Source organism: Toxorhynchites rutilus, chromosome 3 (assembly GCF_029784135.1).
Source record: "Toxorhynchites rutilus septentrionalis strain SRP chromosome 3, ASM2978413v1, whole genome shotgun sequence".
NCBI lineage: Eukaryota > Metazoa > Arthropoda > Insecta > Diptera > Culicidae > Toxorhynchites > Toxorhynchites rutilus.
The window spans coordinates 37384260-37397920 of NC_073746.1; the positions used below are offsets into that span (position 1 = coordinate 37384260).

Consider the following 13661-nt stretch of genomic DNA (forward strand, 5'->3'; position numbering starts at 1 on the left):
TCGTATTGCCTTGTTAAACAGATCAAACTTGGGCCGAGCAAATAACGCACTTCCAGAACTTTAGCAGAACTCCATATCCCTCGCAAACTGAAGTCGTTTTTTTATTGGTCTTGCGTTTCTGTTCTCTTCCCGGTCGATCGACCACGCTGCCAAGCATCTGGTGCTCTCGAATGATCAACAGGACCTCGCCTCGGCTTACCCTATACTTTCCAGCAATGTTTCGTTGAGACTTTTTACACTGGAAGGCACGCACAATCCAATTTCGGACCTGTGTTGAGATTTCCTTTCACCCATTTTCCGGAAGCTTCCTCAGAGTCAAAGCACATCACTACGCACGAAAAGTTGACTAAATAGCAATTATTTGTTGTCAGATGTAAACAACCAGTTGTCAAAACCGAGGGGTGCATCGATAATAAAAAAACGCAAATTTGCGCAAGTGTATTTTTCTATGTCATATCCTAAAAGTACGCATTTAGGAACAAAATTATTTTTTTTGTGTTTCTAATTACCTACTTTTACGTAGTATTTTACAAAATTATAATAATAAAAATTAAATTAATTAATAAAAATGATAAAAAGTAAATAATATTAGAACACTTTGATTTCAAATGGGGTGGATTTTTTTTTGATACCCAACACTGTACTCAAATCTGTCGAAACCGTCGATAGAGAACGCTACCGACAACAAATGATCAATTTGAGTGGAACTTTGGATGAACAACAATCAGAGTACCGAAAAAGGCAACGCAAAGTGGACTTTGTTGCATGATATTGCTCTCTCAACCACAAAAGAAGAAACGTTTTAATAAGTTAGTTGGGAAGTTCTTTTAAACATGCGGCTCACTCATCAGACTTGGCTCAAATTTGGACGAACACAATGATATAAAAACAAATCTGACCATCCGTTCTCATTTTACATTGAAGATAAAGTTTTTCTGTCGGTCATATGATCTGAATAGACACGTAATGAAGAAAGGATGAGCGAAATGGGAGAGGAAAATGAGCGAAATGGGGGGAGGAAAATGAGCGAAATAGGAGAAGAAAATGAGCGCAATGGGTAAGGAGAGGAAAATGAGCGAAATGGATGAGGAGAGGAAAATGAGCGAAATGGGTGAGGAGAGGAGAGGAGTGAAAAGGGTGAAGAGTGAAAAGGGTGAGGAGTGAAATGGGTGAGGAGTGAAATGGGTGAGGAGTGAAATGGGCGAGGAGTGAAATGGGTGAGGAGTGAAATGGGTGAGGAGTGAAATGGGTGAGGAGTGAAATGGATGAGGAGTGAATGGGTGAGGAGTGAAATGGGTGAGGAGGGTGAGGAGAGGAAAGGAGAGGAGAGGATTAATTCAGTAGAAGCAAGTAAAATCGAGTGTTGGTTATGATATCAGGGAGCGTGCTAAAAAGTCTAGGGAATCCTAAAAAATCAGAACGGATGGCATCTTTGGTGAGTGGAAAGGCTAAAACAATGGTCAATAGGCATAAAAGCCAGTAATGCATACTCGATTCATAATACAACGCAAAATTTAACTCTACCAAGAATTTCGGGTTCGAATGTTTCACCGGTTCAACCGTTACCATAAGTCAATACAGTTATCAGCTTGCGACATGGCTGATGGGTGCGTGTCTATCAGTCTTCTCTCCTGTATCGACCAGAAATGCCAGAAATTCCAATATGGTTCAAATCTAGACTTTGAGCAGGCCACTCTAAGGATATTGTTCGTTTTAATCTGAAGAATTCGTTAGAGCTCTCGATAATCCGGCTGGAGGATGAAATTGCAGATTTTTATAGATGACATCAGTCGATGCTACAGTGCTTAATAGTATTATCTCACTCGTTGTTTTTAATTGAAACTCTCAATCTTTAAACATATTCAACCGTCAATGGAACACGTTTCTTTGAATAAAGTTACTTGATAATGATTTTTTCCACGAAAATATGTCATTATATTTGTTCGTAGAACTAAATTTTCATTCTTGAGCTAAAGTTGAATCAGCTTGACACCCAAAGATGCCAGGTGATTTTTGCAATTGTGTTAAATATTGGATGCATGGTACATAGTACGAAAAAATGTCTTCAAATGTATTCACAATCATACCGAGGGAAACAAAAATTCATAACATACTTTTTGAACAAAGCTTGATAGCTTATTCAATGTTTATTCTAATAGGCATTCTTATATGGCGCATTTCGTTAAAGTTACCTTGAGGTTTTGAAATTTATTTTGATAAATGTGAACAAAGAATTCCGCAATTGCGAACTAAATTTTAGGAATTTAGAAATGATAATTGGCTTTATACACCGTTGATTGAGTGAATATCTCCATCGCTGATGATTATTGTGTGGACGTAGTTATTCTGTAACAACACAAAGATGATCAATGAGGGCCCTGAGTTTTGAACTCATGATCGATCGCTTACAAAGCGAACGCGTAACCAATGTGGCTACGGAGACCCCCCAACTTTGAATTGTTGGTTGTAATCATATTCATAAAACTGAAACCGAAACACATTCGATTTGTGAAGTGATAAAAGAAGATCTAGGTTAATTCATATTCATAATATAGGTCCAAAATAATAAAAATTCAATGTCAAAATCATTCAAATTCTCGAGTGCAAATGAACTAATGTCTTCTAGAGATAATATGTACTCAGACCGCTTGAAGTTCTCCAGAATGTAAAAGTCGCTTTGTTGTTGAACTCATTCTATATGCTTGTGGATTTTCTGCTTGGAAAGGTTTGAAAAAAGCGAGTCGATGACCCCGAGATAAAAATCTCCGTTGATTACTAAGAATAAAAGCAAACAAGTGCCACTGATAAAAAAAAGTGAGCGAATGACACTGAAACAAAAGCCTTACTTCTTTTTCGATATGTTAGGCCAACAGCTAGAATTTTATGGAAATAATATCTCTTAAAACTTCACAAATGCTATCATACTGGAATGTATATTATAATGTCTTCAAAATGTCTTCACAAAATCAAATGTCTTCACAGTAAGTCAAATGTCTTCAAAATGAAGACATGTCTTCAAACCTGGCATCTCTGTTGAAACCTCAAAACAGAAATGGCGAGGGGTGCATAAATGCTTTAGTATGACAAGTAAATTTCAGATGTACTTTTCCATGGCCTGCTCATTTCTACACAATCTTGTGAGAAATCATTGAATTCAAAGAAAACTATGAATCATATCGCATTTGATATATGAAATTTATTATTCGTACGAAAAGGGTATGAATGTTGTGTTCCTTAAGATCACCCTACATTAGCCTGGTCCGGTACCCAATGGTGGAACCTATTTAAAAATCACCCCTGTAATGAACAGTGAGCACAAATATTTCATATGTCATCCAAACCCCTTTACAAGCTGGCTACTCCGGTCCAAGTAAACCTGCAAATTATTTTGCATGTGACTCAACACGAGATTGTGTCACCACGGGTCTCCCTCTCTCTCTCTCTCGATGTGGTGGTGTCTCAAATTCCACCACATTTGCTCCATGCGCGAGCAACAACAAGCGCACGCCTTGCACGGAAAAGTACGAAGAAGCAGAGGAAAATAAGCCAGTGCCAACGCGAACAACGAGGACTTCAACATGACTCCGTGTGTAATCTAAATGTAATTAAAGCTTTTATCTAAATATCCAGCTAAATCTATTAATCTAGCCTGCTTCGCTAGGCAACAGCGGCCTTACGGGTATTTCTAAGCAAGCCTAGGTTAGCACGCGGATGGCAGGAAAGAGGTGCAACAGTATCGAAGGAAGCTGGTTTTTAATGCTCACCCTGAATCACAAACACATTGCATGCATGGTGGTTACCTCGCGATGTCGCACAGCCTGCTTTTTTTCTTCTCAACACAAATGAGCGCAGTGCGCGAGGAACTTGATTTTTTGTTTTCGCTGTTCACAGTTGGCCGCGAGAAAGGCGCTAAGCGCACACAACCTCCCAAAACAGCAACAACAACTACAACAACAGCAACAGCCCAGAAAGTGACAGCGCGGACTTCAGCAAGCAGGAGGGAAAGAGAGGGCAAGACATAAATGTTATAATTAATGAAAAATATCGTAATGAACTCTCCCGCGTATTCTAATTAAATAAATATATCCGAGTCCGCTCGTGGTGGCGGAGACTTTTAACATCCGATGGTCGCCGCGAAACGGGGTGGGCTCATTACGATCATTGGTCGGATGATTTCGCGAAGCAAATATAAAATTTCGGACCCATTGGGGAGAGACGAGCGGGGAAAAAGATCTTAAACCTGTTGTGCAGTCGTGTAGTTCATCCGTCCAAAATCGTTGCAAATTATTGGACATAATTTTGGTCCTATGGTATTTATGTGAAATTTAAATGTTGCCATCAATTGCATTACAATACTGCTAGCTGGACCGATAACCATTAGTTGATGTTAACGATACAATAATTTTTCGGTACGCAACAATTTCCCGGGTATCGATAACAATAAATTCTCTTGCTTTTTCTTAATTCGAAGTGTGGTTCAAATCGTTCAATGAGGCCCGCGGCAAAACTTTTTTTTTCGCGAGTCACAATAACGAATCAACGCATGTAATAAATACATTTATTTAGTTTGCAAATGAATGCCGCGAAACGCAACGACGAGAAAGGAGAAGAAAACACGGGGAGATTGTTAGGTGATAACATGGAAAGATCGACGTCTTTTATTTTATCCCCGCGAAGACAGTTTATGCTTCGTTCCCTGTTGCCGGGGGAATGGTTACGAACACATGGTCATGCCCGAGTTGAGATTCCGAGAGAAGCAGCAGCGAAACAGAGGAAGAAATTCGTTCGCATTTCGAGCCGCTTGTGTCATTGTGTAACCGTGTGGCCTTCAGAAACTTGATACGGACAAATAAAAAACAAAATTACCATCGCAGCATGATCAAAACATTACACGCGCAATATTTGCATCCCCACGACGGATACACACAGGGTTTAAACTAATAATCATTCATCAAGATTAAGCACACCTTGCCCGCCGCAAGTTGAAAAACTCCGGTAGTCCTGTTCAAAATTTTATCTGACTTGTAATTACTCGAACTTCGATGATCACAACTTATTTACACACCTCTTCTTTTGATCCCTGCACATCTTTCCTGCATGCCGGGAACCCGACCATACCCTAAAAATACGCGTAAAACAACAACGTAATTTCATGCATCATCCATCCCTGCCCTGTACTGATGAAGACCCCCGAAAAAAAAAACGCATTAAGGCTTCATCGACATTTTATTCACCGAGAACGGAAGGCCTCATCGCCATTCGGTTCCGCAGCTGGTGAGTTCTTCAAAACGCTCCGAAGATTCAAAATCGGGCGTATCCAAGTGCAGAAGCCACGATGAGTTACGACCGAATCCTTGGGGCTAAATTAGCATGTGTTACGAGCGCACCCCCAAATCATCGTCCGTTGTGTTGTCTTTCCATCCGTCAATCGCCCCGGCCACGATCGATTGATCGTTCGCACTCACGCTCCCCGATAGGTAGCCGGGCCAACGTTGTTTGTAAATTGTCCTAATTATATTCAAATTGCACATCAGTCTCGGGGCTGAACTTCGCGGATCGGATCGGTTACGAGCGATTTGGAGGAGCCGTAAGTCAGTGAGACCCTGTCTCGAAATGTGACTGTCGAAACGGAGGTGCGAAAACGAAAGTCAGCTCAAACATAATTTCGACTCGATTCAATCGGTAATTCTGTTTTTTTTTGCGCGGCGACCTCGCGCTTTTGGTTGAATGGAACGTCAAATGCTCACTTTTTACCACTTACCTCGGGAATGGATCAATGGAATAATTGTTATTAATTTAATTACATATGAATGCCGGCGGAGATCAAAGGATTAACAATCCCCCTCGGATCGTGCTCGGTTCATTTGAATTTCATGCATGAAACACGGATCTAGCACACAAGCGTGCTATAACATTTAGAGCTGCAGATTGCCAACCAATAACCGCTCTCACAAACCATCAATTCATTGATTTTCTAGTGTAAGAGTGTGAATCACCCACCACCACTGCCACTGCGCGCCCTCTATTAATCCTTTACGGAACGACAAAAAAAAAAGCGCCACCGATTCAACCATTACTAATATTTCTCTTTTCGTTTCGACTAATTACAGGTATCGGCTACCGATCCGGATTGTGGCGTCAATGCAATGGTAAATTACACCCTCGGCGAAGGCTACAAGAAGATCACCGAGTTCGAGATACGCTCGAGCACCGGCGAGGTTTGCATCGCGTCCGAGCTCGACTACGAGGCACGCAATTCGTACGAGTTTCCGATCATCGCCACCGATCGAGGTAAGTGCAGCGCAGCTTTCTAAACTTTGAGTGGGTGGGTGGAGACGGAAGTGATGCAATTTTTTTTTTTTCGCATCATGACTGTATGATAGACTGTATGAAAAAATGTCAGCAATCAAAACTGCTTACAGTGCTTGATCATAATTTGATGTTCTGGAATATCAACGAATGTTGTACATGGTTATATGGATCAAAACAGTGGTCTTTGAGAATCTTAGTGGCTGCCGGGACGAAATACAGTATGTCCTACATTCAATTCACGTTTCATATTAACAGAGTAATTTCCTCTGAAAAAATGTCATTTCACTTCTGTGTGTAGCCTTTTGACAGCTTATCGTTGGAGCGCCTACGTGATTCGATTTGTCTACATTGGCAGCAAGCATGAAAGCCGTACGAAAGTTAATTTGAAAATGCACTCGCAAATGTTCAAATCGTGTAGCATTTTCAGAAGTCATAAAAAATTTGGAGTAAGTCGACGCTTTGTATTCCGCACCACGAAAAGGTTCAATAGATTTGGAAGTAACAACCCATAAGGACAGTCTGGATGAAGTACGTGAATAAGTATGAGGGAGGCAAATTAGGCGAAATTCGAGAAGATCTAATCATAAGCTGGGCAAATGTCTAAAACATTGATGCAAATGGTCCTCAAAGAGGCCTTGAACTTATGCTCATTCTTCATTCATCCAACTTGTACCAAAATTACCCATATTGCTTCCATCAGGATTCTACACCAGCTCATAGAGCTCATGCTGTCATTAAGGCTTTTTTTGGGTTTTTTCTTCAAATTTCATTGAATCAAGCTAATAGTGTATAGAATCACAGTAGACATTGATTGCCAGGATAAGTTAATTTGTTCACATCATAAATTCACCGACCAGAGTAATAGAGTTGGATTAGAAGTTCTGAGACACAGATTGTGCCAGACCGGAATGCAAAGCAAAATTTGGAGGCGAAGAAGCTCTCGACGAAACTATACTACAATCTTCTAACAAAATTTGAAAGTAATGTTATGGATGACGAAACGTACAGTGGCAGTATTGAATCAAATTCCTGGAAATTCTGAAGAAAAAGAGTAAAATTAAACTGAAGGATTTTAAGTGGAAATAGAATTCAACAGCCAAACAAGTAGAAACAGAACTGGTGCAAAAGATGATGGACCATGTAAGAAGACAAGTTCAAGCAATAACCTATTGTAAGAAAGACTAAAATGATAGTCTTACTGTGAGGCCCAAACTCCAGACGAGAATCATCCGGCGCATCAAAGCACTCGTTCAAGTGCACGTTTGCACATCTTACCTCGAGGTCGGTCCGTGGTCGAAAGAGGTCTATGCAACAACATGCCAGATCTTCTCGCCACTATGACGTGTTGTCAGTACCGAAAATGAAAGCTCACACTAAGGGTGTGTTAACCTCTCCAAATGAGCTACTCTTATTGAGGGGCATATTTAGCTCACTCACACTTACAATGATCATATTAGCTTCTAATCTACCGTTCTGAATCATATTTCGGACAACATCATATTTTGGACACTTTGTTCTAATATCTTGGAATGCTTAATGCACTGATGATATAACTATAAAATTAATATCACAATTGATTCTTTAGAGTAATCCCTAGGTTTCACTATCATTTCATATGAGAACTACATTTGAATTATAACATAATCGGCAAAAATCTATCAGCACTACTCTCTATCGTTTGTGTTTGACGTTTCCTTAGCGTGAGCACGTAGAATTTACCCGTTCATAAACATTTAAATTTCTCCCGTGTTTCATCAGTTTTCATTATCGTTAACAGTTTACTGTGATTGCATGGTAAGGTTTTTCGTAGTTGATCATAAAATATAATCAAGTGTAATGTAATTTTCGTTCAAAAAATTACAAAATAAAGTGTTCGAAATTTGATTTAGTGTCCGAAGTTTGATTCTTATTCGCTTAATTTGAAAAGCATTTTATTCGATGATTTTTTTATGTTTTCAATCAAATAGGTACAAAAACAGAAAGCTTAAAAGCATATTGAACTAATTTATTAAAAATATCAACCAAATAATACCTATGCATAAAGTTTAGACCTGTTTTCTGCATCATATGCCTTAAGCGTCCGAAATATGATTCAGTACGTTATACCTATTACATTGAAATATGGAAAACAAAACGCATTTTCGAACCCCAAAAAGATTGCCGTATCCGTATTTTAGTGTGTTCAATCTTTGCTCCTGTGACATCTATTCTAGGAAACACTATAGTTAGTGTTACAGTATATCCTTTTCGAGACTTTAAATTTAAATAAGTTACAGATAACTAATCTCAAATCAAATTTCGTTAAAATTGCTAGTTTTGTTTCTTATCGCAAAATATCCGATCTGGCTACAAGATACACCTCGCCCGACCCAACAATATGCTCAGTGTCATGATAACCTTGACCACGAGCGCAGAGATTGTTGCTGGTAAGATTTATACGAAATAACAGCGCGTCTAACGGACAGTGATTGGATATGAGTCGGAAGAAGTTGCGAATGAAGTCTCGACTGAAGTACATACTTATGAACCACGGTTTGAGGCTAACCTTGGAGATAATCGAAATGAAAAATTAACGCTGATACGAATTCCAATGAAATCATTGAAATTAACGACAAAATCAGGGGCAGATACATCGTCTCTTTCAACAAGACGAATAAATGTTTGAATGGTCACCAACTGATATCTCTGGTAGGAAGCAACCATAGTTTTAGGCATCGGGTTTCAGTTAAATCCCGAAATACAACAAGACACTTTTCTTGTGAATGAAAATAAGAGCGCAATCCTTTAAAAATACTAAGAATCCTCTCGATAGAAGGTCCAAGAGAAAGGCAATTTAGCACCATGTTTACCGACGAAATCACAAAAACGCTTCAATCTTTCTACACGAATAGTGTAAATATGATTATGTTTATAAAGCTTTACAACGGAATTTTCAATATCTATTGCACGTTGAAGACAGTTGTGTGAAATCTCTGCGAATACAACAATGTAAATCCGAATTTATTAATGTTCGTTCGAATAAAATTAATAAATATGATTATAGTGGAATATTAAGTAATAAAAAAGTTTTATGGTTGCTCTAATACGGTACAAATTGATAAAAAAGACGAGACAATCAAAATTGGTCGAAAAAACGGTACAGTCCCGTTAAAAATGGTACGTTTGGTCAGCCTACTAATATGCCATCATATGCCTCTTTCAATTCCACTTTTTGGAAAGACGGTCCGGGAAAATCCAGTTGGAGAAATAAAATCGAAAACAAGCGTCATAAATCCCATTCCAATGACAATGAATATGACACTTTTAATCGTCAAGGGTAAGCGTCTGCTTTCAAATTCGAAGGAAACGACAGCAGAACGAAAACGAAAATGAAAATGAAGATTCGCTGTTTCAGTATACATAGTGAAAACACACAATCAAAATTGAAATTGACTGAAGAAAAAAGAAGAAGTTAAAAATTTCAGTTTCGAAATTGTCAAACCCTGATTGAGAACAATTAAGGTAGACCCGGGACTCTTGGACTACGAAATTGTCAGAAAATACAACTGTAGCAAAAGTACCATCCGGAAAATCGGTGTGCGAGAAAGTTACCATGATTTCCATGCCTGCATGCAACCAAACAGGGCGTTGAAGCAAAGTCTGGTAGCCAAAAGACACACTCGAAATTGTATAAACGAATTTACAAACAAAAATGTTACGAGTAGAACGAGTCTTCATACTAAAAAGCCTTATATTCCAGAAACTAAAAAAGACAAAAAGTTGACGTTCTGAACAAAAGTTCATATTCTAATGAGATCTAAAACTTTGTCGAATACACTATATCGCTATCTTGACTTTAAATAAAATTAGGATTTGTTGTATTTTTTTCAAAGAAAACATGAAAAAGTTGTTATTGGAAAAACGAGCGAAACAAGAGACTCATTGCAAATAAGCACGCATTAAAGCTTTTCGCATACTTTACCACATACACGACTCAGACTGAGATAGATATAGATTCACGTTTATGTTCTCCTTTTTACTCTTAGAAAACACGTTCCAACTTTTGTTTATAATGAGGTGTAATATTATCACACATTTAAGCAACAGCACTAGTAGTTATGTGGATAGCGTGGTCGTGTAAAACAGAAAGAGATGTCTGCTCCCATACATACACACGTTTTAAAGCTTCTGGAACAGATGCTTTTTTGCTCATTTCACCCTTCAGGACACGAAAAGACTTTTTTTCTGCTGAAGATGAAATGTTTCCTGTCAACGCTAGTTTGGGGTGTATGAGCACACTCAAGGAAACTTCAACTGTGGGAAAAAATGGAATATTGGAACAAAAATTTAACAAGCATACCGCTGTACCGCCGGATCTACTAGTTTAGTATATATTTATCTGTTTATCTATTTATCTACAACGTAACTATAATGTTGCTGTTACTAAGCAGTTCAATATAACGATTGTGAAGTCGTTACATTTCAGAAAAGCAACGTTTTTGTTCAAAAACGTACAAACGTAAATGAAACTGCAGTTTAAATTCAATTATGTTGGGCTTTTCTAGTGTGCAAATAAGCAAAGGAAAAATATACCAAAGACAACAATCCGATGTGACTTAAGGTGAAGGTTGAAGGAAGCCACAATTGGCTGCCACAATGGCGCTCATTTCTTTCATCCCCGTTTTGCGAAACAATGTGAAGAAAATGATCGTTTACGCACACTTCCTATCAAGTAATACCAAACCAAATCCTAATCGATTACTCACAAGATATGAAATTTTCATCTGCCGTATGATGAAAAACGTCGGAAAACTCAAGCTAGTGCTCTGAAAGTTAAATTTTCATTTTTCAATTTTCCGCAATGGTTTTGTTTGTATTGGTGAAGGCATCGTTATTTTTTCGACACTGCTGCCAAACAACATCATCGAAACTACTATAAAAACCACTCAATAAAATGTTATTCCTGAGTCATAGGGTTTCGTGTCATGAAAATCAATAAAATGAAAATTGTGCTGATATCAATACCATTATTATTTTACGTTCAATGAGTATACAATGTAAGCTTTAGCAACTTGAACATTGGTTAAGAAAATTGTATTCCACAGCTCAGAACACTGCCACGGCTGCCATTGCTGTCAAAAATAGTAAACGGAAATATATTACATTCAATCGAAATGACCCGGCCAATGAAGAGAAGGGTTAAAGCTCTCCAACGTGAATATGTGAAAAAAATATTATCAACGAAGGAAAATATTAAGGAACTATCAACATCGAGTAGCTGTGCGGAAGAACTTGTTAACACAAAAAAGCCCCAATTCGAATGTGTTAAAAATTTGCTCATGTTACACTCGCGTATGATCAAAATTTTACTTCATATACCTTCTATATATATTTGTATTTGCAATTGTTCATCGGAACATATCTTTCATACATTTTACATCAGAATCGAATTGTTATTTTTTTCGAATGTATTCTAAGACTCGTGTCAGTGAAGCGCCACACCAACCAAACAAACACTCTTCTCCCACAAACACTATTACCCCATGAATACACGTGGTTTTACCCATACTTCACCTTAAACCCCCACTTTTGTAAGCAGCTTAATATATGTGGCCACACTCATTGTTATTCTTTTATAATTTCGAATATACGACCACAATATTTTTTTTCTCCTCCCAAATATATAGAAAATAACAAAACAAAATAATGTTCACCCATATCTGGCATCCCTGCTTTCGTCATTGGCTTTATTCACATTATCGGTTTGTCTCACGACCGAGCGTTGTTGAGATTAGAAACTAACTGCTCAACATCCAGCGAGGATCGTTCAACTTTTGATTGAATGAATGGATATGTGTTTAACATTTGGGTGCCAGAACACCTTTGGAAAAATAGGCTTTCATGAACAATGCAAGTGGTCGAATGTAATAAATATAACATTAAATGACGCTTAAGAGTTGCTATAAAGTGTTGCTGTGTGTTTTCAGTAATGTCATGCATTATCACGAAAAAATCAAGAAAATATGTACTTAACTAGCTTAAGCGTTCGACAATCGGCGAGTTACTGTATATTTTATATGCTACAAAGTTCTCCCCCCCTCAAAAAAAAAACTTCCTCATATGAAAACTGATTAAACTAAAAACCCGAGAAACAAACATTATAAAAATACTAACCCATCTCGCGCTCAATTCCAGGGGGCCTCAGTACAACTGCGATGGTAAAAATACAACTGACGGACGTGAACGACAACCGACCCACATTTTATCCCCGCGAATACAACGTCTCCCTGCGGGAGTCGATGCCGACGAATTCCCTCCTCTCAACCCCGGTGGTGGTGGTCGTCGCAACCGATTCCGACTCGGGAAGCTTTGGCACGATCAGCTATCGGATAGTGGCCGGAAATGAGGCAGGAATTTTTCGGATGGATCGACTGACGGGAGAGATATTCATCGCCCGGCCAAACATGCTATCCAGCCGGAGTCAACCGTACCATCGGTTGAACATATCTGCCAGCGATGGTGGCGGTTTGCGGTCCACTCACGATGCGGAAGTGTTCATCAGTGTTATCGATGCAACGCAGAGGCCACCGATCTTCGATAAGCCCCGATATACGTACTATGTGAAGGAGGACGTCAAGAAGAACACTGTCGTGGGAACGGTGTCAGCTACCAGTAGTAACTCAGGTTTGTACCATTGACAAAATCAATAACGAAATTGTTTCACAATCTCCCTTCATCCTTTGATTTTCAGGAAGTCGAGCTTCGATCCGATATTTCATCTATTCTGGCGATCCGGATGGCTACTTTGCGATTGATCCGGTTTCGGGCAACATTCGCGTGGCTAGTACACTGGACCACGAAACCAAACCGCAAGTTTTGCTGAACATCCAGGCAACCAGTGGAGATCCTCCGGCGTACGGGCACACCCAGGTCAACATAGACATCGAAGACGTCAACGATAATCCACCGGAGTTCGAGTCCAACACCGTTCGCATATCGGTACCGGAAAATGTTGAAATCGGTTCGCCGCTGTACGCTGCCAATGCCCACGATAAAGACTCCGGAATGAGTGGCGTGATCACGTATCGGCTGAGCAACAATGGTCCACCGTCGAGCAGTCTCTTCAGCATCGACAGCAGGAGCGGTCATCTCAGTCTGGCTAGACCACTGGACTACGAAACGGTACAACGGCATGCGCTGATTGTAACGGCTTCGGACTCCGGGATCCCTCTGCTGTCGACGAACTTGACCATACTGGTCGAGGTGCAGGATGTGAACGATAATGCGCCAGTGTTTGAGAAGAATGAGTACTCGATCAAGGTGCTGGAGTCGACACCCAGCAATTCTCAGGTAGGCTTTCCTGTGAATGT

The 13661-nt window shown here is 39.4% G+C and overlaps 1 protein-coding gene across 9 annotated transcripts in view; it reads left to right on the forward strand.

Annotated features, from left to right (window-relative positions):
- Positions 1-13661, forward strand: part of LOC129779042 (protein dachsous) — a 269924-nt gene that overhangs the window by 240495 nt on the left and 15768 nt on the right. For all 9 annotated transcript variants that reach the window (XM_055786289.1, XM_055786292.1, XM_055786286.1 and 6 more), the window contains 3 exons: positions 6111-6291; positions 12487-12975; positions 13043-13641. In XM_055786289.1, the coding sequence (XP_055642264.1) occupies positions 6111-6291; positions 12487-12975; positions 13043-13641 (1269 nt within the window). The remainder of the gene's footprint in view (positions 1-6110; positions 6292-12486; positions 12976-13042; positions 13642-13661) is intronic.